Below are 22,903 nucleotides of genomic sequence, written 5' to 3' on the forward strand. Positions count from 1 at the left end.
TTGCCTGCTCTACTTTGTGCAGTTTAGCCTTCTGCCTTCTGTTAAAAACCTCCAGTCTCGTTTTATGTCTCCTCTTCTCTGGAGATGGAAGGTAATCGAAAATTGAGGGGATAAAATCCGGACTCAACGGATTATCACTCTTTCTCCCTACAAAATAAGAAGGAATATTTCAACACGGGTTTGTTTACCACTAGCTTGCTACAAGCTAACTTGCTAACTGGCTAGGCTGCGCCAGAGCCACACTTGTTGAGTTAAAAAGGGACATCACAGTGTCCGTTAGCTATAATAACTGGGTGCTACTTCTTAAATTAAACTAATTAAATTTAATTAAACTGACCAGAAACTTTTTGTAGCATTGTACTGTATTCCTTCACCCACCTGATATGAAGTGATCACTGCATAAGCGAAAGCCAACGGCCGGGGGGTCCCATCTTTCAGTCTTTTTCTGAAGGCTCCTGGCTCTTTTAATCGCTCCAATCCACTTCTCCCTCCTCTCCGCGTCTTTAGGAATGCGATAATACGATACACCTTTCTTTTTCCCACGCCTATTTGTGCAACCTGGTGCACAGCAGTTATCCACCATCCTTGACAGTCTGCCAGTGCCTGTCAATTTACTGCCGCGATGACTGCCAAAATGGCTGCCCCTGTCGTATCTCGTCACGTGACCAGCATATATGACATCATCTGCAGGAGCTCTATACCACAATTGATGCAGTGCATACTAGGCCTACACACTAAATATATTTCAGCTTACATAGTTAGCAACAAATCAACAAACCTTTTCTTACAAACAGGAGAGTTTAAGAAAGTGTGCACCCATATTGACTGATGTATTAATTGTTGGACGATAGCGTACATTAACATGACCCGCAGCGAACATGTTTTTTAGTATGAATACTGTGTAATTTGGTCTTTTTACGAGAGAGAACCCATACATGTAGTATATAATTGGGACACAGCTCTAGATTTCCTAAACATTTACAATGTTTTTGGGAAAATGTCCATCAGAGGGGACATTCACATTATGGTACACAGACTAAAGTCCTTTCCTAGTCTTTGCAAGCACCCACAACACAAGCCTATGGGGTCAGATCAGTCTCATAATACACAAATGCACACAGAAGGATTCACACTGGTATTTCAGGATCCACACAAATGTTTTTCAACAAGACACACATGTGTTCCGTTTCACATACATGTAAATAACATCCAAATTCAGAAAAAAGTTTTACATGTGTATTTTTGATCCACACATTTTTGATCCGTTTCAAACCGCTGACCCTGCAAACACAAACCGCTCTCTGTGCATGGATCGCTGTGCATTTGTGTGTGGGTTTTTTGAGACTCCCCTGACGCTCACCGGATTCGTATTTGTATATGTTTTCTATCTATAGTCAATCAGATGTCTCCTCCATTCTAAGCCAATCTCATGAGCGCGCCCCCCACGAGGGTATGATTTCTTGCGTTGAAATGATTCAATATGTTTCAGGTATAAATTCTTGTTATGTTACTAATGTGTTACTGTTAGCATGGAAGTAATATGAGACTTTAAGACCCCACACAAGCCAGAATCCACCCATTCATACAATGTCTGGTGGTGTATGGTGGGTTGATTGCAGAGTTGAGTTTTAATGGGGGATTTAATGAAGGCGTTTTAACGAAACAAAAGCATAGGTGTCAATTATACATTTGTTGGAAATTCCAACGATGTGCTTCAGTTTCTGAGTCGCGGTAATGTTCAAGCTGGTTCAGTGACACTCTGTATTGCCTTGCTGGGAAAAGTCAAAATGTCTAAGTTAAAAAGAAAAATGATTTAACTTTAGTTAATGTGAGGTATCTTTTTATGTTGACTTTTCAGGAAGTTTTATATCCATAAGTGGGATGTATCCAAGATCTCAGTAAAGTGTACAACGATGATTTAATTTCAACAACTCAAACAAAACAAATGCTGCAGGAGAGCTGTTTGGATGGGTTTTGTGTGGCCTTTTGTTCTTAAGAATAGAAAAACAGAGCACCAAAACAACAGCAGGCAACTCAATTGAACAAATCTCAGTTACCTCAAATAAAAAGGAATGCACTTAAAACATAATTAACGGTGTGATTTGCTCTGTGGATTTCCCCTTCTGGTCTACATTTTAATCTTTTATTGAACAAAAAAATATATACCATATAATATACCTACAATATATCTCAGTAAAGCTCTGCAACGTGAGACAACAGTCTATAGTGCAAACAACAATACAATCAGAAATAGTTCACTGCTGCTCTGATCTGAGAGATGACCCCACAATGTTTCTGCTTCTCTTTGCCATGAGACATGGAGCAGAGGAGCTTCCCTGCCCATGGATTTACAGAGGCTTGTGTAAAAGAGGCACGACACACCACAGATGACCTCTCTTCAGTAAAGCAGAAAAAAGCAGTGGTTAAGCTCAAGTTATACTACACTTTATATATTACTCTTTAAATGTCTCTTAAAAAGCTGCATGAAATAGCCTTGTTCAAGCCTTGTTTAGTTTCATATATAAAACCTTTCAAAAACATTGCCACCTCTGATATTTTCATAAATCGCACCCTTTTATTAGTGCTTCATGTATGCAGAGAATTCATCCTCCTCTTCATCGTCCTCCTCCTCTGTTGTCTCTTCATGCTGCATCTCATCATCACAGTTGTTGACACAGCCAGAGAAAGTGTCCGCACATGTGCTTTCAGTCATGTCTTCTTCTGTGGGTAGCAGTAATGCTACGGCTGTCTGATCATCAGACTCAGTATGTGTGTGTGTGTGCAGGAGAGGCACCAGGTCTGAACGTTTCAAAAGGTCTGTGAGAGAATCTCTTGTGTCGTGCTCCTCCCATGCAGCCAGCGCAGCGAGGGTGACTGAGAACAGATTGATATTCCCTGAGACCTCACACACCTGCTCCTCCTCCACCTCCCCTGCGATTGGTCCATCAGAAATGAAAGAAATCTCTGATCCTTCAGCTTTGGGCTCATCTCCATCCAGCCCCCCATGTGGTGCCTCAATCTCCATCACTGTGTGCAGGACATGCATCTTCCCCATCAAAGTTCCAGAGCGCCCTGACGCAGACACCTTGCTGTTCCCCGACGCATCAACAGAGTTTTTGCAGGAACTTTCCCCCGAGGAAAGCTCTGCGCCTCCATCCAGGTACATGTTTCCCTCTTCGTCTTCGTCCTCTTCACTTGAGTCGGCGCCCCTAGTGGCGGGTTGTAGGGTCATGGCACTGTTGTGCTTCCTCGGTTTCTTCCTCCTTTCACTAATGGAGATATTGTCAGGGATTATCCTATCCAGTGTCAGGATGTAGCCGTGGCTCAGAGCCTTCTAGGGTGGCAAAGAGGGAAAAAAGAGACAAGAAAGGTGAGGAACTTGAGAGCGAGACAGTGTAACAGATATGTCAACTTAAAAATGCACCATCCCGGGGCATCATCTACTTACATAATCGAATCATGGTGCCAAAGTGAGTCAACACAGCAAATATTCTGTGAAATTTGAGGGTTAAATTGAAGCTTCGGTATCTACAGTCAGTCCTTACAAAGTCTCCACGTAGTGCACCAGCTGTTGAAGCCCATTTTTGGAATTGCCGTAGTGGCCAAACGCTGCTTCCATGATGTCATTTTGACTTACATTGGGAAAGAGACAACTGTAAATCAAGTTGTACTTTTTTTGAGCTAAGTAAAAATTCCCAGTAGTCCCTATTTTAAACCTTTGGGTTGATAAAGGTTGTTTATGCGCTAAAAGCTGATAATGAAGTTTTGTTGGAGCTTTGTTGATGAAATGCTGTTTGACAATAGCAGAAACTCTTTGCATGAAGCATACTGACTTCAAAGTACAGTTAGAGAGAAAGAAATCTGAAGGACCATGTGTAGGAATTTGTGGGGATCTATTGGCATAAATAGAATAAAATATTCATAAATGTGTTTTGTTTTTTTATGACATTGGATGTTGTCAGCGTGAAGTAACCCCTTAGTCCGTGGACTACTGTTGGGAGACCTTGCTGGTCTCCCTCTGTGTGTTTTTTGGCTGAAAAAAGTGTGGTTTTGGAATACCAGAAGGGACATGAGAAGGTAGATCAAAGAACACCCAAAGCTGAACATTAAAAAAAAAACCATCTGTTTATCAAATAAATTCCCTGGAGAGAAGCCTTGAGTGCTGTAAAGTATTTATTTTACCTTAAGGCCACTGTAGGTTCTCTTACATGCTTGGAAAGGGAGTAAATGGGTATTTAGCAAACTTCAATCTGCAACTTCACATTCCAATAGATACTTTTCATTGCTCCTTTAAGGTTTCATTTGCTTTTTTCGACCTACTGTACTGTATTTCGACCTGCTGTAAAAAGTGTAAAGTAGGGGGGAATAATTCAACTTAAGAACTTGAATGGATAGATAGATAAATCGACGGACAGATATGTTTCTTACAATAAGCGGTTTAGGTAGAGTTGCATTTGGTCTACAGATGAATCCGGTGTAGTAAAGGCCGAACATGGAGGTCATCAGGACAATGACAGCAACAATCAGAAGAGCAGCAACTGTACCTAAAATAACAGGGTCTGCACACACACACACACACACACACACACACACACACACACACACACACACACACACACACACACACACACACACACACACACACACACACACACACACACACACACACACACACACACACACACACAGTGGTGAGGTGGATCATGTAACAAAGGGTGACAGATATAGGGCTTTATTCTTATAGAGGTGCATGGTGCAAAGTGCAGTTCCTACCTATCCTCTATCCTTGTCTCTTTTAAAAAGTACCAAAAAATGTTTGCTTTTTTAAATTAAGTACTTTGCTAAACTCCCCTGGTTCTCTCCCCTCAGTCCTGAGATTTGGATGACTACAGTATGATGCATAAAGTTTGCGGTGCAGATTAATTCTTCTGATTTCTGATTGTTCGACTCTGACAGTCTAAGGTGGCAGAAGCTCAGGGGATTGGCTTACGGGACAGACGGTCAACAGAGAGCTCAAGTCCCAAGGGACCATACTCGCACCTGCTCCCGGCTGCAAAGACATGGCAGCACCCCCCACTCCGACACCTCTCCATCAATGCATGTGTTTCGGGTCTAATGTCTAAAGGCCTTTTTTGTGGCGTGTATGTTTTTGAAATGTAACTGTATGTTAAAAACATGAGTTTCACCGAGGGGATCAATATGCCTTCTTCTTTTACTGTTCGAGATTGTGAGTTAAGTAGATTAGAACTAGCTCAAGTGGGTAGCCTGCGATTGGTGGGCTTAAAGATATTTTATACAATCAAATCACTTTTATAAAAAATAACTTTGGATGTTTGGAGAGTAAAGCCATCCAAATTGGGCATCTTATTGAGACTACAGTTTATTTGAAATAACATGCGGCCACAGCTGGCGAACAAAGGGACTTGGCTTTTAATTGGGCAAGTTATTTCTGATACCAACAGGTGTTAGTGAACGACATGTTCTTTACAGCTTTATTACAGGTTCTTTAAATGTGTCTTAGGTCAGGAACCCCTGGCCATAAAATTACCAAAGAGCACTGGCACCGTCTTTAGGCACTCAGCTGTATTTCACGCCGTGCCCCTTCATGTTAAAGTAGAGCCCATTAACCTCAAATTTCAATTCAGCATCTTGATAATAATCATAAAATCAACTCTGAAAGTTCAGCTCACCTTTACTTGGTTCCACAATGCTGGTGAAGATGCACTTCACAGTGGATGGCTCTGTGTTGCTGTTCACATTAATTTCTGTGAGCACCTTTACACAGTACTCTGTACCATTCTGAAGGTTGGTCAGAGTATAATTCTTACTTGGTGTTGCTATGGTCCACCGCTAAATATGGAGAATGAACATGATTACATTGATATCCTTTTTAAAGCGCAATAAAAGTGAGCAACATGTGGGATATTGGGTTTTCTGTGTGCAGCAGGATATAGTACACTTTACAATCATTAGAAGAAATACATAGTTTTAGATAAAGTGAGAATGTCTTACCGCTTCTTCTCCTGGTTTCCACCAAGACACTTTGAATGTCGGATTGTAGATCTTGTGGATTTTGTCGGGTATAGTGAGTGAAATGTTGATCTTGAGGCAGTTGCCACATCCAAGTAGTGAGAATATTGGAGGACCTATTTTAGCTTGTCACAAGAAAAAAGAATGTTCTTTTTGAAATGTATACAATGTAGTATTTTCCTCAAAGACAATGTCTACAATCGTACAAAAATATCCCTAGGACAGGAAGGCACATGAAAAATACACATGCCTACAGCGTAACTGTAAACACAAAGAAGTTCCCTCATCTTTAGGACTACATAATCCCATACTCAAAACATAACTGGAGAAGGAGACTCTTGGCCAGTTTGTTCACTCTGAATATATTTTTCTGAAATCCCTCTGCAGGCTGTTTGAAATTCAACCCCAACAAACAGCGTAGCATCTTCGCTTGTGGCAACAGTTAGAAGGGCTGGTGCTGTCTATATATTCTATTTAAATACACTTAAAATTGTGCTTAGGGAGAATTATTTTCAACACATATTACACTGTACAATTTGTCGGACTTCAACAGATTATACCAGTCAAAGTCTGATAAATACCAACTAACTGAAATACAGATTTTCTCCACTACTTCAGTGAAAGTTTAAGCTCAAAATATCTAAATGGAATAAAAATAATGTGAGAAAAGTAGCAATATTACTCTGAAGTTGTGCTTACTTTAATTAACCTACAGTACTGTAATATTTGCAGCCCTGTTCCAATCAATAAGACTTCAGACATATTTGGATAGGTTAAAACCAGTGGTGGGAATTAAAAAGATGCTCATGTGACGTACTTTGTGTGATAGGATTGAAGATGTATGGTTTGGACTCTTCAGACAGGGTTTGGTTGTAGGATGCCTGGACAGTCAGCTCATATTCTTTAAACTTGTGAAGCTTCAGCTTAATTGATGTTGTGTTTGAGTACTGTGTGTTCTTGGTTTGTTTCTTCCCCACCCTGCACAAACAGAAACATACAACATCCAAGTAATGAGTAATATTAAACTTGTGATTAATCACAGATTATTATTGTGATAAGTGCGATTCAAAAAAACAAAAAAAAAGATTGACAGAACTTGTTTTTATAGTTTCTGGTCAACAATGGAGCTCTATGGCACAGAGGAAGTGCTTCATATTCACACAATACTGCTAGTAGGATCAACTGGTTGTTTGTTTTCCTTTTTTCAAAGGATTTGGATCACCGAAATGCTTGAGAAAGAGATGTTGCGAATGACTTGCTAAGATTACCATAACACAGAAGTGGTTGCAAGTTCAATACAGCATTGAAATAAATCATGTGTATTCAGTTCCGGCAAAGAAGGCAAATACAATCATATGTAATATGAACCTTCACAATGACTGTCAAAACCAAAGATTAGATCATGTGAAACTGAAAGACACACACAAACTCACACTCCTTCCCAAAGCTTTTTATAAGAGAATCATCAGTTCCTTTAATACAGGGGGCCCTTTGTGGTCACACCTGCTTTACACACACTCTAGATGCCACAACAGATGGAAACAAACAGCGCTGTGACCGTCATTCATGGTCCGCAAAAGCAGAGGTTCAAGAGTTAAAAAGTTCCACCCACTCAGATATTCCATCAAAGTAGGCGCTTTAGTTGGCCTCAGATTGTCAGACAGACAATCGGATTGAAAACGTGACCAAATGAGAAGGTTGCGGTTTTCACTCTCGGTTGATCAGGGAGAATGATAACACTAAAAAGGCTGATATGACGTGAAGAACTCACACTCATGTAAATCATGCAAATGAATTATTCAGATTTTTTGTAATATATATTTCATTTATTCTGGCCATGTTTTCAAACTATATCTACTAATTATTTGGGTACTGATAGCCGTAGTTTGGGCAGCCTGGGCATAGTTTCTGGGAGTCACTAGATGTTTGTGGTGGTAAAAATAAAATAAGAAAATAACATACTTTAGACTGAAGGATTTTTTTAACATCACATCTCAAGGGATATCATTTTCCCTGGAGTACATTTTAATGATTGTGTTTTTGAGAGCGAAGTGAGTTTAGGTGTCTGAGAGGGGATTTCAAAGAGCGCATCAAACCGCTACAGTGCTTGGAGCACATCGGACAATGCTAGGTGCTAACTGCGCAAAGTAAACAAAACTGGAGGTCACAAACACCTGATTATTCTGGGTGAGGGACACAAACCCAAAAGGCTGGTCTATAGATCTGCAGTCTGACATCAAGAGGTATGTTTACATCAAACAGGACCTATTGTCGTGTGTACATTTTGTTTCCACTCGGCTGAATTGAACATTGATCCGGCATGCTTACACCAAAGCCGTAAAGGTTTGAATTTGCAGAAAGTAGCAATCTGTAATTCCCCACTGTGTTTCACTACCAAAACAAAGGTAACAGTCGGGTTTATAGTTCTAACATATTAACCACAACATCCTCGGCCCTACTGGGGACCTTTGTCGCATATCAGCCCCCCATCTCCGTTTCCTTTCATTTCCTGTTGTCTCTCTACTGTGTTTAAACTGAAGGTAGAAAGTACAAGAGTCGAGAAACTGTCCCCAGTAAGTGTCCGGAGAAAATGTTATAAATCCAAGGACATATTTTTGTTTAAAGGAAAAATCTGATTAGGAACAACCTGGGTTTACACAAAAAAATGCTCAAATCAGTGTCCGCTTAAGTCCGTCAACAGCTTTCGAATCTGTTGGAGTAAACAGTTGTCGTGGAATTTATCAAACGTTCCATTACTCTGAACACTTTAAAGAGGTGAAGTTGACTTTGAGTGGAAATTGTTGTCCACAGGTTCAAGAAACAACTGTCAAGCTTAACTTGACAGCTCAATCAGTTACTGTACATCTGGTGAGATAACATTATCAGAGGAACAAATTACATACATTTATATGAACTGTTGTTTGTAATCTCATATAGCATGAGAGCACGGTGGAATGTAAGGCATGTTTTCAACCGACAGCTGGGTTAATAATTGTACTGTCTGCTTAAGTTTCCTAGATTTATTTTAGAGGTATCAGCATATATCTAGATCGTCGACTATAAGCAGTGAATAAATGATTATTATAACTATAAAAAAGATGGCCGGACTATGACAATCGAACTCAGATTGTGATAAATAGTTGTTTTACTGAAATCACTCCTATGTGGGAGCTGTCAATTTAATCAATAATTAAAAGACATACTGTTGGTTGTGTTATCTTGGTCACCTTGAACATTCAAACACACATTCACAGCCCTCAGGAGAAGTTTAGGGTTCAGTGTCTTGTACAAAGACCTTTCTTCATGCCACTGATAAGGAGAGAACAGCTTGACCTCTTCAGTCACATCCGCCCTCACATACCATCTACACCACAGGTACATATTTCTGATTATGACTAGCTAATTACAAAGGTATTCAAAGGAAAGTTAAAAACTTGTATCTAGGCGATATGATGGCAGTTGGATGAAGTTTAAAGGGGAGAGATCATTATTCTGAATGCTCGATGATGTATTTAAATGACATGTGAATTGATTTTTTAACCTCGAAATCCAGAAAAAGGGATCCTCTACAGCTCATAACTCAAGAATAATAAGCCACGTTTTAAGGAAGCATCTTTATACTTTTTTCTTAGTTTGAGCATAATACAGTTGTGATGAACCTTAAGTGAAGAATGGAAAAAAAGGGGGAAAATGAAGCTGCTTTTTGGAAACAAGAATAATGAACTTTTGCCTCTTGCAAGCAAAAACAATTTGTCCTGTTATTGGCTTAAGAGAAGTATGCTGTGGGATTTCCCAGTGGCTGAAACTAAGATAGGCTGCTATACCAAAAATAAGTGTGGGAAAATATATAAATTGTGGTACACTGCAGATGACTTTCTGAGATCTATATGACTTATACAGAGAATCTAAATAGTCGAAGGAGCTGGATGACACTTTGCTGTAATGTATGCTGTAGTGCACCCCTGTTTTTTCCCCAAGCTGTATGGTATGTTGATACAGTATACAGTATTACTGATATTGATATGTATTTAGATAGTTAATTCGAATATTGTTGTTATTTGTCCATTCAAACAATTTCCCAAAAATGACAATAAAGAAGTATTAAATAAAAAAGAAGCCACGTGCATACACAAGTAACTGAAAGCAACTCAAACTTCGCCTGAGTTGAAGAAGGCAGTCAGGTAGTGGGTGCTGGAAAGCGTACAACATTACCAAAGAAAAAAGGTTGTGGTTAAGAGACCCAGCCCAAGGAGACAGTGGCGTTCATATGAGTAAGAGCTTCATAATACAGTCCAATGGACTGTATTCTCCTACCCAGGGTAAAATAATAGCTCCATTTAAAAGCCAAATGTTAGAACATTTGCAAGAAGCTAGTAGATTTGCATTGCTTACGCACTAAAAATAAACAACAACAATCTGGCTGTTGGCTGGTTATTAACCTCTTTGGCCATGTGCTGTAGGACAAAAGAGCAGCCAATAAGAGAGTGGACGGGGTCATACCTCTTGATGATTTTGTACTGTGTTCTTTGTGGGGTGCCGGGACCAGGAACCCAACTCAAGACATGGCAGAGGTTTACAGATTCCATAGAGAGATTGCACGGAGCAGGAAGGGTGCTAATTACTGTGTAAACATGAAGCACATGATGCAGTCACAAAAAGGTATAAAGACACACCCGGCAGGAAAGAATAATGAGTTGTCAGAAGTGATAACAGCGATGGTGTGTAGAAGTCAATGGCATCTGAGGTATTTGACAAATATTGCCGTAAATGAACTCATCTGATTGATCTTGGTTTACTTACCAGAGTCAAGAAGGGATACGAGATAAAGAACTAGAGGCAGGCAGTTCATCATTTTCTCATAAAGCCCCAGGGAGTGTGTGTGTCTCAGCCTCTGAACACTGCATGATAACTGTGGAGAACAGAGCGCAGTGATCCTTATATTAGGTATGAAGAACTTGCTTTTATGGTAAACAGGCAGAGGTGGATAAAGTACTCGGATCATTGTCATAAATAAAAGTAAAACATTTTAAATACTCCATGACAAGTAATCATCCCGAATTCAGACTTTACTTGAGTACGAATACAAAAGTATCAGAGTCAAAATGTACTTAACAACAACAACAACAACATCTAAAATAACTCAATTTGCACAATAGCCAGTAACAAAAAGATCAGAAGTATTATCAGCCAAATGTACTGAAAGTATCAAAACAAAAAGTACCCTTTAATTTTAATATTAAAGGGTACTATATTATTCAGTTTTTATCACTTGCATTTAGATGTTGTAGTTTGTCAATGTGGGGCCAATTTTAGAGATTTTAAGTAGTTAAGTACTGCATTGTTTCATATAAGCATATAATGTGTTGTATGCATACACATGTACTAGTGTTAACTAAATATGGTGGAGTACAAAGTACATAACGCCTCTAAATTGTAGTGGAGAAGAAATATAAAGTAGCATAAACGTATGTCATATTAATTAAGTATGGTACTTGGTTACATTCCACCAATAAATACAGTACAGTATGTAAATTCTTGAAGGGACAACTACATTTCTCTCTCTTTCTTTGTTTAAAATAATGTTATTGTATCATCTTTAAATTATTATAAAATAGACTTTACCTTCTCTTTTCTCTTTTTTAAATCGCATGAGGCTCATGAATACTAGTACTCTGGCAGTTGGAAGAATCCTTTACTTAAGTAACAGCATTGAAATATACTTCAAGTTCACAAAGTAGAAGTACTCATTCTGCACCATGGCCCATTTCAAAATAGTACAAAGTATGAGCTACATGTTATATAATGATTATGGTTATTACATTACCCTGTAGTACCCGAGTGTTAAATAAATGTAGTGGAGTACATAGTACAAAGTTTACCTCTGAAATGTAGCCGGAAAATATGAAATAGCATTAAATGGATGAACTCAAGTAAAGTACAAGTATGTCAAAACAGTAATAAAGTGCAATACTTTAGTAAATGAGTTGCTTTACATCACTGTATGCTAATAATTGTCCCATAAACTGGCTACGGTGTTTTCTTTAACAGAGTTTAGGCTGCCATAACTGACCAACAAAAGGTGAACATAATTCTAACAAATGGAAACACAACGTAGTATTTCTTATAAAATGATATAAAGCACCTTTACAGACATTCACGCTTAATTTCTGACCAAGTTCAAAGCTAACTTAGTTACTGTATTAGTTTACAGTTGATTTCCTAGTCATAATAAATACAGGTTAGTATACATGCATTTACAGAGCGCTGGCAGGCTGAGTGGCGTTTCTGTTGTTGTTGAACTCTTATAAACAGCAGTGTCAGCTTATATATAAAATACCATCTCTCCCATGGTATACACCGTTCAGTAAACACTCACCAGAAAACACCGCTGCCGTCAGACGTTTCAATGTCCAAGAAGGAAAAGCGAAAAGTACTGCGCGTGCTGTCAAAAGATTGCCCACAGTGACGTCAGACGTCAGGAAAGGCACAGCTACTTCCTTTCGCGCTTTCAATGTAAGAGCTGTGAAGTAACTGAGTGTTCAAGTGATGTACTTAAGTAAACACTTTTGACATAATTAAAACTAGCAGCACCTTTACCAGCTTTGATAACACAAAACATATCATATATGATATATATTATTCTGAAATGGACCAATCTGCACAATGACTGTACTTTTACTTGATTACCATTTGATTGACTTTTACTTTTAACATATTCCTACACTCTGTTACTTCTACGTTTACTTAAATACAAGAGTACTTCTCCCACCTCTGCTTATTTTTGCCTGATCTTATTATCTCATATCTATGCAATACCCCAGCAGGCTAAGCATCATGGTCAGCATTGATATAATTTAACATTTAATATTAGACGGTGATACAAAAAAAAAGGCATTCAGCTTCTTTACTTAAATCAAAATACTCAATTTCAAGTTAAAGCACTACATCCAGAATTTTACTTAATTAAAGATGTAAGTACACTTATGAAAATGTTCATAATGTATGATTAAAAGTACTCATTGCAGAAAAAACTAAACAAAAATATATAAATATTTTCATTTGAAAGCAAATCTTCACATTTCAGAAGCTGGTAATATAAATAATGTATTTGTTTAAAACTTCTTAGCAAAACTGTTGTCAAAATAGTTTCTCTTGGTTTTAGTATCTTAAATATAATATTGAATGGTTTAATCTATACCAAATAATCATAATTTACCAAGTTCTTCCTGTGTATTGTGTGTCTGAATATATAAAGTTACTAATAAATAAATCTGAAAAAGACTAAAAAGTACTAACATTGGCTTCCAAAATGTGGAGTAATAGTATCAAGTAGTTTAAAATGAAAATACTTGGGTAAAGTACAATCAAATGTGTACATTACTTGAGTAAATATACTAATTTACCACTGATATAGGAATAAAAAGTGGTCACTATAATAATATGTTGCACTGATGTGATGTGTGACAGAATTCACCTGCACTTACCAAACGTCACTCGGTGTTTTCCAGACTGAGCAACATCTGGCCCTTCAGCTAGTGCAGTGGCCACAAGAGGGCGCTGAAAGAAAGGGTAAAATCGCAGCTAAAACCTGGTTTCCTGGGAAGCCATTACATAAACTTCATGCACACTGAGATAATGCCAATGACAAAGTCAAGTCCCTGGGGGATCAGTGTAAACGGTCATGTGTTTATACTCTTACATGTTTTATACTTTTTCTGAGAAATTTGAATTATCCCCCAGTGAGGCATATTAATGACACCTCAATTGACTGCAGAAGTAAAAGTTCACTTAAATGCTTTTAAACTGCAATATGAAATCTTTACTTTTGTGTAACGTTTATTGGTGCAAGTGATTGAGTTCACAGCTGGTTGATCTTGCATTTTTTAAATCAAAATATATTTCACATTTCAAGTTTGTGTTAGTTGTAGTGGTCTATAACGGCAGTCCAACATTTGATTTGAAACCATTGACCATTTAGCTGGCAAAAGGACTCTTGTCACACTTTGCTGTCTAATTCTGAATGCGGAGTAAACACAGACTAGGAATGTAAGGAAGTTACATCATACTGATTGCCTGGAGTAAAGTTATTGTTCAAAAATATATCCATCTACTACCACAGTTCATTATTATTGAATTATCATAACACATCATTTGAAACGTAATTATTTTATTATTATAATGATTTTAATTAATATGAATCATAATCATAGCAATAATCGTTTTATTATTGCTATTTTTGTATAAGAAGGCAAGCATAATTTGTGTTTAAAAAGTTTGAAGGGATTTAGCCATAATTCCTAATGGAAATACCATACCTGACAGTGTTAATTGCTGAAGTGTGGAGATGCAACGACAAAAGTGAGTTTTCTGACCTGCCTCTGTATTAAATCAAGACATTTGTTTAATTTCCAGAGCCAAAAATGTCTCCACAACAATATCTGCATTGGCAGCTTCGACATGGAGAGACTGTGGCAAATAATCTTTAGTATGGTGATGGTGAGCCGGGTGCAAAAACAAGTCTCCTGTTTCAACGTCACACTCTTTGTTGGTCCATTCTTTTCAGCCAAAGCTTTTCCATAAGTAAACACTATCTCCAGAGAACCTGCCTATTAGTGTCTGATTGCCAGGGTTGGGAGGATTACCTTAAAAATGAAATCCATTACAATAACTAGTTACATGTCAAAAAAAGGAATCAGTGACCTAACCTGAGTATCAAAATATGATATAAAAAAGTAATATAATCTGATTACTTTCTGTTAATTTTGTATTACCTCAATATCAAATGCAATGCAAATGAAAACAAGAGTAAATTAATAACAATAAGATGTAAAAATGTAACCTTAGATATTTCATATAAAAATGCAACAGTAATCCTTTAGAAAACGCTTTTTAAGCTTAATACATGAATCAAAAGCATAGACTGTATTTTTGTTTAATAAATCAGATGTCCACTGCTGCATTAAAAAAGAAATGTATTTAAAATAAAGAATTAAAATAGCCTAAATATAAACCAGAAAGAAAATGTATTCGGTATATCTACCTGTAATATATCGATGTTTATTTCTAAATGTATTGTAAACCTGCCAGTAATCTCTATTTTTTTAATGTAAAAGTAATCTGATTACTTATTTTTTAAATGTAATTGTAATCAAATACAGTTACCTTTTTTTTGTATCCTGACTATGTTATCCCATTACATGTAATCCGTGACTCCCCAAGCCTGCTGGCTGCTCATGTTTCTTGCCTGATCTTGTCCATGTTACCTGCCTGTTCCTGTCGCCCTTCATGTCTGGAGCTAAGTGTTTTTCATGTCCTGTGTTACCCTTGCTTCGGGTTTTCATCAACAGCTTTTGAATAAAGCTCGCTTTTTGTTTTTGACCTTTACCTGCTTCCCCTTGATTTACTGCACTTGGGTCCTGTTTCCTCAACCCTGACAGCACTGTAATGAGGTCTTAAGAAACAAATCAAATTGCAGCACATACACTGTGTGGTAATCGCCGATGGGAGCTTCAGCAACATAGATGAAGCTAGAGGGCTAAAATCAGAAGTTTAAAGAAAGAAAGAAAGAAAAATCCCCTACGTTTTAAAACAAGTCTTTTATTATCTCAGACTATACAGAGAGACAAAATGTGTGGGCAAAAGGAACAATCCACATCGTCTTTTCATGATAAACAAATGAGCTCCAGGAATTCTTTCTTAAATAAGCCAAATTATATACAAATCAAACCTCTCAAGCCAGTCCTAAATACACAAGCCGTTCCTAAAACAGTACACGATTCACTCAACATGTCAACAGTTTTACAAATGCAGATCTGCTGTCATGTGTTCCAACCATCTCAAGGCACATTAGCCGTGGCTTACACATTACAAATCTGTGTTTTACATTTGAATAATTACATTCCCTGATGCATTACTTAAGGTGCGGTGATGAAGATCAAGAGAGCGAGAGAAAAAAGAAAGAGAAGAAAAGGAAGTCACAGCTCCAACAGAAGAGAGTGATGTCAAACCCAAAAAACCCAGTGATCTCATTTTCAATCATTTTGTGGTGGAATGTTCCAGACGTTTTAATGCTGTGTGATGTGTGCTGACGGGGGCATGAGCACAGAGTCTTATGGCCTGTTCTGAACATCCTGTCTGAAAAGCATTAATAGGTGTGTAATCACCCCGTTCACCAGATGGGAGTGACTAAAGGCGGATTTCTCGGTAAGAGCAATAATGTTATGAGAGGGTGAACCCCCTGTCTGATCCTCTGCTGAACACTGGCCATCTAAAGTTGGCGTAAAGGCGACCAAAAGGTGTCTGGAACGACTTTCAGTACCAACTGCTCTTCCCTGAGCAACTTGCCATGATCTGGCTGTATTCTTTTCCAGATGGTAATCATCGCAGTTGCACAGGCATTCATTTTGCCTGTTGCATAATAAAAATGTGTTTCCATTCAACAAAGAAAGAGCCACAGTTAAGTATTGTTGCGGAAAAAGGGCATGGTAAAACTCCCAGGCCCTGGCGGTAAAGTCATCATCCTGTTTCCATACCCAAGTGTTAAAGACACAGTAATGCCACATTTCCACAGCATGGCACAGCCGCCAGGGTTCTACCCAACTCCACTGGCGATGTTTGGTTTCCATTAGCAAAAGTTGTTTTGGGAACACCACAGTTGAGGTCCGAAGCGACCTTAGAACGCTCAGGTCCTCTGGTACGGGTCAACTTTCTGTCCCCAGAGTCAGAACTAAACAAGGAGAAGCAGCGTTTAGTTATAATGCTCCAAATATCTGGAACAAACTCCCAGAACCCCGGAGGTCCGCTGCAACTCTTACTGCTTTTAAATCCAGGCTGGAGACTTTTCTTTTTGCCGCTGCTTTTAATTGAACTAATCTTATCTAAAATTCCACTGTAACTTTTCGTCATGTATTTTACACCTGTTGTGTTTATTTTATTTTACTTTGCTTTTTAATGACTGTTTTTAAATGCCATTTTATAATGTGTTTCTGCTGCACTATTTCTTAATGCTCTTAATGTCTTTTTTTTTTTTAAGCACGTTGAATTTCCTTGCGTTGAAAGGTGCTATATAAATAAACTTGCCTTGCCTTAGTCAATAAAATTGGAGTTAAAACACGGCGGGCCACTGATTGATGATAGAGAACTGTCACATGAAACAGACAGGAAGTGATGCATATTATCACCATTTTTAAATAGTGCAGGTACTGCCAATAGTTTCAACACGCCATACAATTCAGGAAAGGCCTCTGTTTGGTTGCCAATGAAAGGATTCTGCAAGTGTCTTGTTGACAGTGCAGAGAGGGGGAGTGTCTGCAGTTGAACACAAAATCAATAAAAGCCCCGGGAACCAAAAGAGGGCCTGAAGTGGAAACAAGCCTTTAGAAGTGCAAATATTACAAGTGTGCAGCTTTAACAAATAACACGGCAGGAATACATAAACTATACACAAAACTAAATAAAGACAAAATAGTTGTAAACAGGTGAAAACTTTAAGCTCAGTTATGGCAAGTATCATAGAACAAAGCGACTTCGATGGAGGCCAGTAATGTGCCTTTGCAGCCATTCATGGAGCTGTATTCAGTAAAAAACCACTGGACAGTGTGTGCTCAGCATTAAGCAGCAGACACACACAGTTAGAGACCGGCTGGTAAACAAAGTGGAGCAATAAGCAGCTAAACAGAGCTACCATCAGGGATAGCAAAGGACATTTGACATAAACAACCACAACTAAAGGACAACTGAAAACAAGATAACATGAAGGAAATTCGTGAGAACTAATGAATCATTTCAATATGCAATGTAAGTTTAATCGCATCTAAAGTAGTATTGCTCTGATTTGCTATAATTACCACATTTTCGTCGGCATATCAATTTGAGGCACTCAACATGGTGCAAAATCCTGAAACTGCATTTAATCCCTATTCCTTTGGGAGGAACTAGGCAAGCATTGAACTCTGTCCTTCCTTTTTTTTATGGTTGCGTCATCAAACTGTTTAAAACTGTTTGAATGGGTTAAAAAATGCAAAATAAATCCCTTAAATAACAGAAAACATGGAGTTCTTAAGTTACATTGTGAGTCCTCTTAGCAACTGTGTTCCAACCCTTGTACTGCACACATTCTATCTGCTAATGTGACACTGGGATGTTGGTTTGAACCTGCTAGGATACTTCATGAGTGACAAATTCACTGCTCCTAGTACTAGGATGGGTTAAATGCAGAGGACCAATTTCACTGTGTGTGCTCTGCTGTGTGCATGTATGTGACAATAAAGAGTGTTTCATCCTCCGATTCTAACTGTGATGTTGCCAAAAAAGGAGATAACACACACCCATGTTCCTCCAATTACACACAAGCACTCACACATACACACACAGAAACACTCAGACCCAGAACGGTGATTGAATGATCTGCGGAACAGAAGTGTTGGCCCTGGATTGTGTTTGTGAGAGCAGCTTTAAGCAAGTCTCTCACAGGATATGAGCTGGAACCAGAGAGCAGCAGGAAGCATGAAACAACCTTGACTTCTTTTTTTCCAATTGTCCTATAATCCCTCTCACATTTAGCGCAAAGTGACTGCAAATACTATCCAGAGACAAAAACGCAGACCACTGAAGAAGCTCAGGGAAATGATGACTGACACCTTCTCTTTCCCTTCCTGCTCTATCCTTTAAGAGACCTGTGTGCTAATAAGTGCAAAAGTCACTCAATTAAACAGAGTCATTGTCCTGATCCAAATACAGTGCTATTTGTTGCTTGGTGACATAGGGTTGTAACAATCTTGTTCATTGGCCTTCCATTTTAACCTGTTACAAAACAACTTGTTTTATTAGGCCATCTGCACTCAATAAGAGCAGCTGGAAAAACGCAGCAGCCTACTGCGCCTCCTCATACCACAGCAGACTGACACAGTCCTTGTCCTCCATTTTTTTGTTTACTTATACTATCTTCTATGTTTTTTTCGCCAAAGACAGCTGTCCTAATCTGGACAAAAGACACATTGACTATAATTTACTTAAAAAATATATCTTCAACAAAGTATAACAACTTTTAGAGCTCCTTTCCATACTCAAGATATCCTCTGGTGCTCATGCTGACCCCACACTGGATTGTTTGGACAGGTTCCAGACAGTGTTCACTGGAATCAGCTGCCACAGAACATCTTGTTTTTTATCATGCTCTATTGATCCCTGAGGCATGAATTTGTTCTTTTGCTTTCTCCTTTCCCCACAGCAACTCATTTATTGAGACTGTACAGCAGTCCGACATGAAGGTGAACTACAAGACCCGCCACATGTTGCAAGTTAGAACTGCAGATACAACGCAGACATCTATCAAACCCTTCACCGAATGTGGCATGGCATTAATCAAATTGGATAAACATTCTTTCTCCCATTAATCCAGAGCTGCATTAACCCTCTAGGGAGAGTTAAAGGGACTTTGGGCCCCTAAGGACTCCCTGTTACTTTGTAAAACCCTGAGTCCCACGAAAATGTCTCTGGTGGTACCTATTAAGCGTTTTTATCCTGGTGTTATGCTGTGTTCAAGGCGGAGAGCAACACAAGTTTGACCAGAGCATATATTGCTAACACACTTATCTGATTTACTACAGCGGTTTGAACCAAAGATATCCACATTTTGCTGTGATTTTATTGCAACAGATTTAAGTATGTTGAAACAATATGATGATGATGGTGATGATGATGATGATGATGATGGAGATTTGGAGGGTTCTGACTTTACTTCCGTCCGCAATGCGCCAAGCAAACAGCTTTTAAAACACTTGTTTTATCAATGGAGTTTGATCAGGGCTATGCTAACGATGTAGCCTCTTCATCAGCACTCAGAATGAAGCAATCTAAATAAGGAATAAATACGGCAGCCACGTAACTGTTATACACGCCATGTTAATTTAGAATTAACTCACCCACATGAGGGGTATTTATAATTGATGATAGCCAACACAGCTTTCCTTAATTTCTGATCAAACAACGCCATGATGTCAGCGTGACACAAACTAATCAATCAAGTGGCGCGCCTTGAGTAAATGTAATACATCAGACCAATAAGCCGGGACAAGATTCTCATCATTCACATCTAGCCACAATGCTCCCTCACATCCATGGAACCATCAAGTCCTTGTATTCTGCAAGGAAAATCTTTCATTTTTCAGTTCCTCCACTGATTTATTCAAGTTCCTCCTTTCACTCATCAACAGTCATGCCAATCAAAAACAACTGCTCCCTGCTGTCCATTTAATCCTGCCTTGATATATCTGACTTCACCTGGATGGGAGAGGAGCTAACACAATATTGGTAGCTTTTAGTGGGGTCTGGAACACCTCCCCCCGTGTCGATATTGTTGTGGCTACACTGTGGTTACACTTGTCACATGTTCACCTGCTGTGTGTCATCGGATCAATACTTGGAAGCTGGGCTACAAAACCAGCTTGAGCTCACAACGCTGTCAAATGTTCTGGATCCAATATGAAAATTGACAATTGGAAAGACACTTCTGCAGAAAGAAAATGTTTAAGGCCAGATGTGAACATGCATTGATGTGACCTCCATAATAACTCATGTTATAATGTCAGGCGTAGCCATGGCTTGGTGGCGTCCAGCTACCTGCTGTTTGAGTGAACACGGAGAGTAGTGTTTACGAGAACATCTGCAGATAAGCCGCTAACATTCCATTTAAGAGCCTAAAAATGTAAACTCTTATTGAGATTATTTGAAGGTTTGATCAGAACATTAGCTTTAATAGTGAACCATGTTAACAGCTTGTTCTTGTATAAGCTTTTTTCCATTAACTCATTGCTCCCCATAAGGATATTTTGGTACCTCCTTCTAGTAAGGCAAACTTTTAAAAGGTTTTTAATTATACCTTTCTAAATGGTTAACAAAAGAGTTACTAATGCTTTATAGATCCCTTAAAAGCCATTATAATTAGAAGTTGCCAAGCTGCTGAAATTATTCGGCTATAAAGAGTTTATAAGTTGTAACTAATTTAGCTTAGTATTATTTACTAACTTTCTATATGGCTTATTAGCAAGTAAGATACCAATGAGCTTATGTAAAACTGTATTACTAACAAACAGCAAGGGTAATCAGCAGATCTTTTTCACAATCTGGCAACCTAAATCCCTCTTATTTCTGTTTTTTTTTGTTGTTGCCTGCAATGAATGTAGATTGTAAGGGCCAGTTTGAATTAATTGTACATTTCACAGCACTATGATCTATGAAGCATTAGTAAATTGTTAAACATTTATATTGTGGTACATGATAATATTTCAGCATTAAAACACACCATGCACCAGCACCTAAGTATGAGCTGCAGTTCCAGAACATTAGCACAAGCAAAGCATCGCCTTGACGTGAGAATCAAGGTCGTTACAGTTTCCTTGTTAGCACATCAATATTATTTACGTTGTATAATGATACCAACAATATGCTGAAGAAAAACATGACTTGGTAGCTTGTGTTAGCATTCCCAAACCTTGTGTTTGTCTGTATGTCTGCGTTATATTTCAGGGCTGGAAAACAAACATGTGGCAATCCTGGAGTCAATAATCTCCTTTGAGGCAGATCATCAGGAGGAGAAGGATGTCAGCCTCTCCGGAGACCCAGCTCGAAGTCACCTTTAGGCCCATAAAGGTCTTATATTCCACATGTGCAACTTTTCCTGTGCAAAATAACATCCAGCTGTTTTGTAATTCTTGCGCACCAGTTGTACCTTATACTGCATGCATGGCCCTGAATACAGTAAAGAAACTGAAACGTTGGCTCTAAATAAAAGTACTAATAAAATGTCAACAAATGACACATAACTGTATAAGGTTATATGAAAGCAATAATAGATAAACCTAACATCATTATTTAAACTTAATGCTATTGCCTTTAAATAACCTTATACGATTATGTATCATTTGTTGACATTTAATTAAAGTCAACGTTTCAGTTTTTTCAGCTTGTTGTTGTTAGTAGACAAACGTAAAAAGCAGTGGAGGCTCTGCAGCCTGCTCACTGGGGTCTGTAGGGTCACCAGGAGTATTAGAAGATGGTATAGCAAGGGGTAAGGCCAAGTAGGGGAAGTGCTGGGGGAGGGTGTGAGCAGGTGGTCCTAAAACACTGTACGCCTTCAGGGCAGAGAGCCCGTTGAGAACTGCTACATCCAGAAAGGTCACGTGGAGGGAGGAGGAGATGTCAAAGGAGAGGGTCTCTATCTCCATTGCAAGCCCTGCTGCTGGGGAGATAGTCATTTCCTGGTTGGGGTAGGGGGCCTCTTGTGCTGCACTGTGGATCCTGAGGGTCTGCAGACCCAGCAGAGCCAGGTACTGACTGCCCATTGGTTTTATTCCACAAAAAGACAACCGCAAATGGCCGACCCTGCTGCTGTTCAGAAGCTCCTCCAGAACCCAAACCTCCTTCACCCACACTGTGAGCGTCCCAGGCTCTGTGAGGCCTGCCGGGGGGAGGGCGGAGCGTGGGGCGGTGTGGCATCTGCACAGCGAGTTGGCTAAAGCCTCGTCACAGTCCCGCACCGCCACGAAGCAGCTGCAGTTCCGCAGGCTGGTACCACTGTCAAACAACAGTGTGGTATTGGCTGACGGAGAAGCTTCAGATGAGGGGGCAGTGCTGGTGGTCCAGGTGACGGGGGTCAGGAAGAACATCAGCCACAGAGACCATGGGAACAAGACAGAGGAGACGGTGTTTGGAGACATCTCCATGGAGATCCAACAGACTACATCTTCACAAAGTGGAGCGACAGGATTGTAGAGGGATGGGCAAAGCTGTAAACAGATTTTTATAAAAATAAAGTCAATATCAGAATACCTGTATGAGTCCCACAGAGGGGAAAATTCATTTTTACAGCAAGAGT

The 22,903-nt window shown here is 39.0% G+C and overlaps 2 protein-coding genes across 5 annotated transcripts in view; both read right to left on the reverse strand.

Moving 5' to 3' along the window:
• Positions 1-1,899: 1,899 nt before the first annotated feature.
• Positions 1,900-12,514, reverse strand: LOC134867746 (interleukin-20 receptor subunit alpha-like). 3 transcript variants are annotated; one of them, XM_063888542.1, is made up of 8 exons: positions 12,407-12,514; positions 10,831-10,939; positions 10,531-10,651; positions 6,848-7,008; positions 6,013-6,155; positions 5,691-5,850; positions 4,429-4,559; positions 1,900-3,331 (listed from the first exon to the last, which is right to left on the reverse strand). In XM_063888542.1, exons 2-8 carry the CDS (start codon positions 10,880-10,882, stop codon positions 2,579-2,581), a joined length of 1,521 nt encoding a protein of 506 aa, XP_063744612.1. In that variant the 5' UTR covers positions 10,883-10,939; positions 12,407-12,514; the 3' UTR covers positions 1,900-2,578. The 3 variants fall into 3 exon arrangements, with proteins under 3 accessions (XP_063744612.1, XP_063744610.1, XP_063744611.1); XM_063888540.1 differs by having other exon boundaries at positions 1,900-3,334; XM_063888541.1 differs by lacking the exon at positions 12,407-12,514 and adding an exon at positions 11,653-12,328 and having other exon boundaries at positions 1,900-3,334.
• A 3,093-nt stretch (positions 12,515-15,607) lies between these two features.
• LOC134867700 (polycystin-1-interacting protein 1-like) overlaps positions 15,608-22,903 on the reverse strand; it is a 31,588-nt gene continuing 24,292 nt past the window's right edge. For both annotated transcript variants that reach the window (XM_063888473.1, XM_063888472.1), the window contains exon 3: positions 15,608-22,814. In XM_063888473.1, coding sequence (XP_063744543.1) covers positions 22,002-22,751 — 750 coding nt within the window. In that variant the 5' untranslated portion in view covers positions 22,752-22,814 and the 3' untranslated portion in view covers positions 15,608-22,001. The remainder of the gene's footprint in view (positions 22,815-22,903) is intronic.

The sequence above is a fragment of the Eleginops maclovinus genome, chromosome 7 (assembly GCF_036324505.1).
Source record: "Eleginops maclovinus isolate JMC-PN-2008 ecotype Puerto Natales chromosome 7, JC_Emac_rtc_rv5, whole genome shotgun sequence".
NCBI lineage: Eukaryota > Metazoa > Chordata > Actinopteri > Perciformes > Eleginopidae > Eleginops > Eleginops maclovinus.

Coding starts and splice junctions, on each gene's coding strand:
- LOC134867746 (XM_063888540.1), bottom strand. CDS start 10,882: ATGATGAACTGCCTGCCTCTAGTTCTTTATCTCGTATCCCTTCTTGAC. Junction 6,156..6,847: donor CTTCAATCCTATCACACAAA/GTACGTCACATG, acceptor TCTTGTGACAAG/CTAAAATAGGTCCTCCAATA. Junction 3,335..4,428: donor CTCTACCTAAACCGCTTATT/GTAAGAAACATA, acceptor TTGCCACCCTAG/AAGGCTCTGAGCCACGGCTA.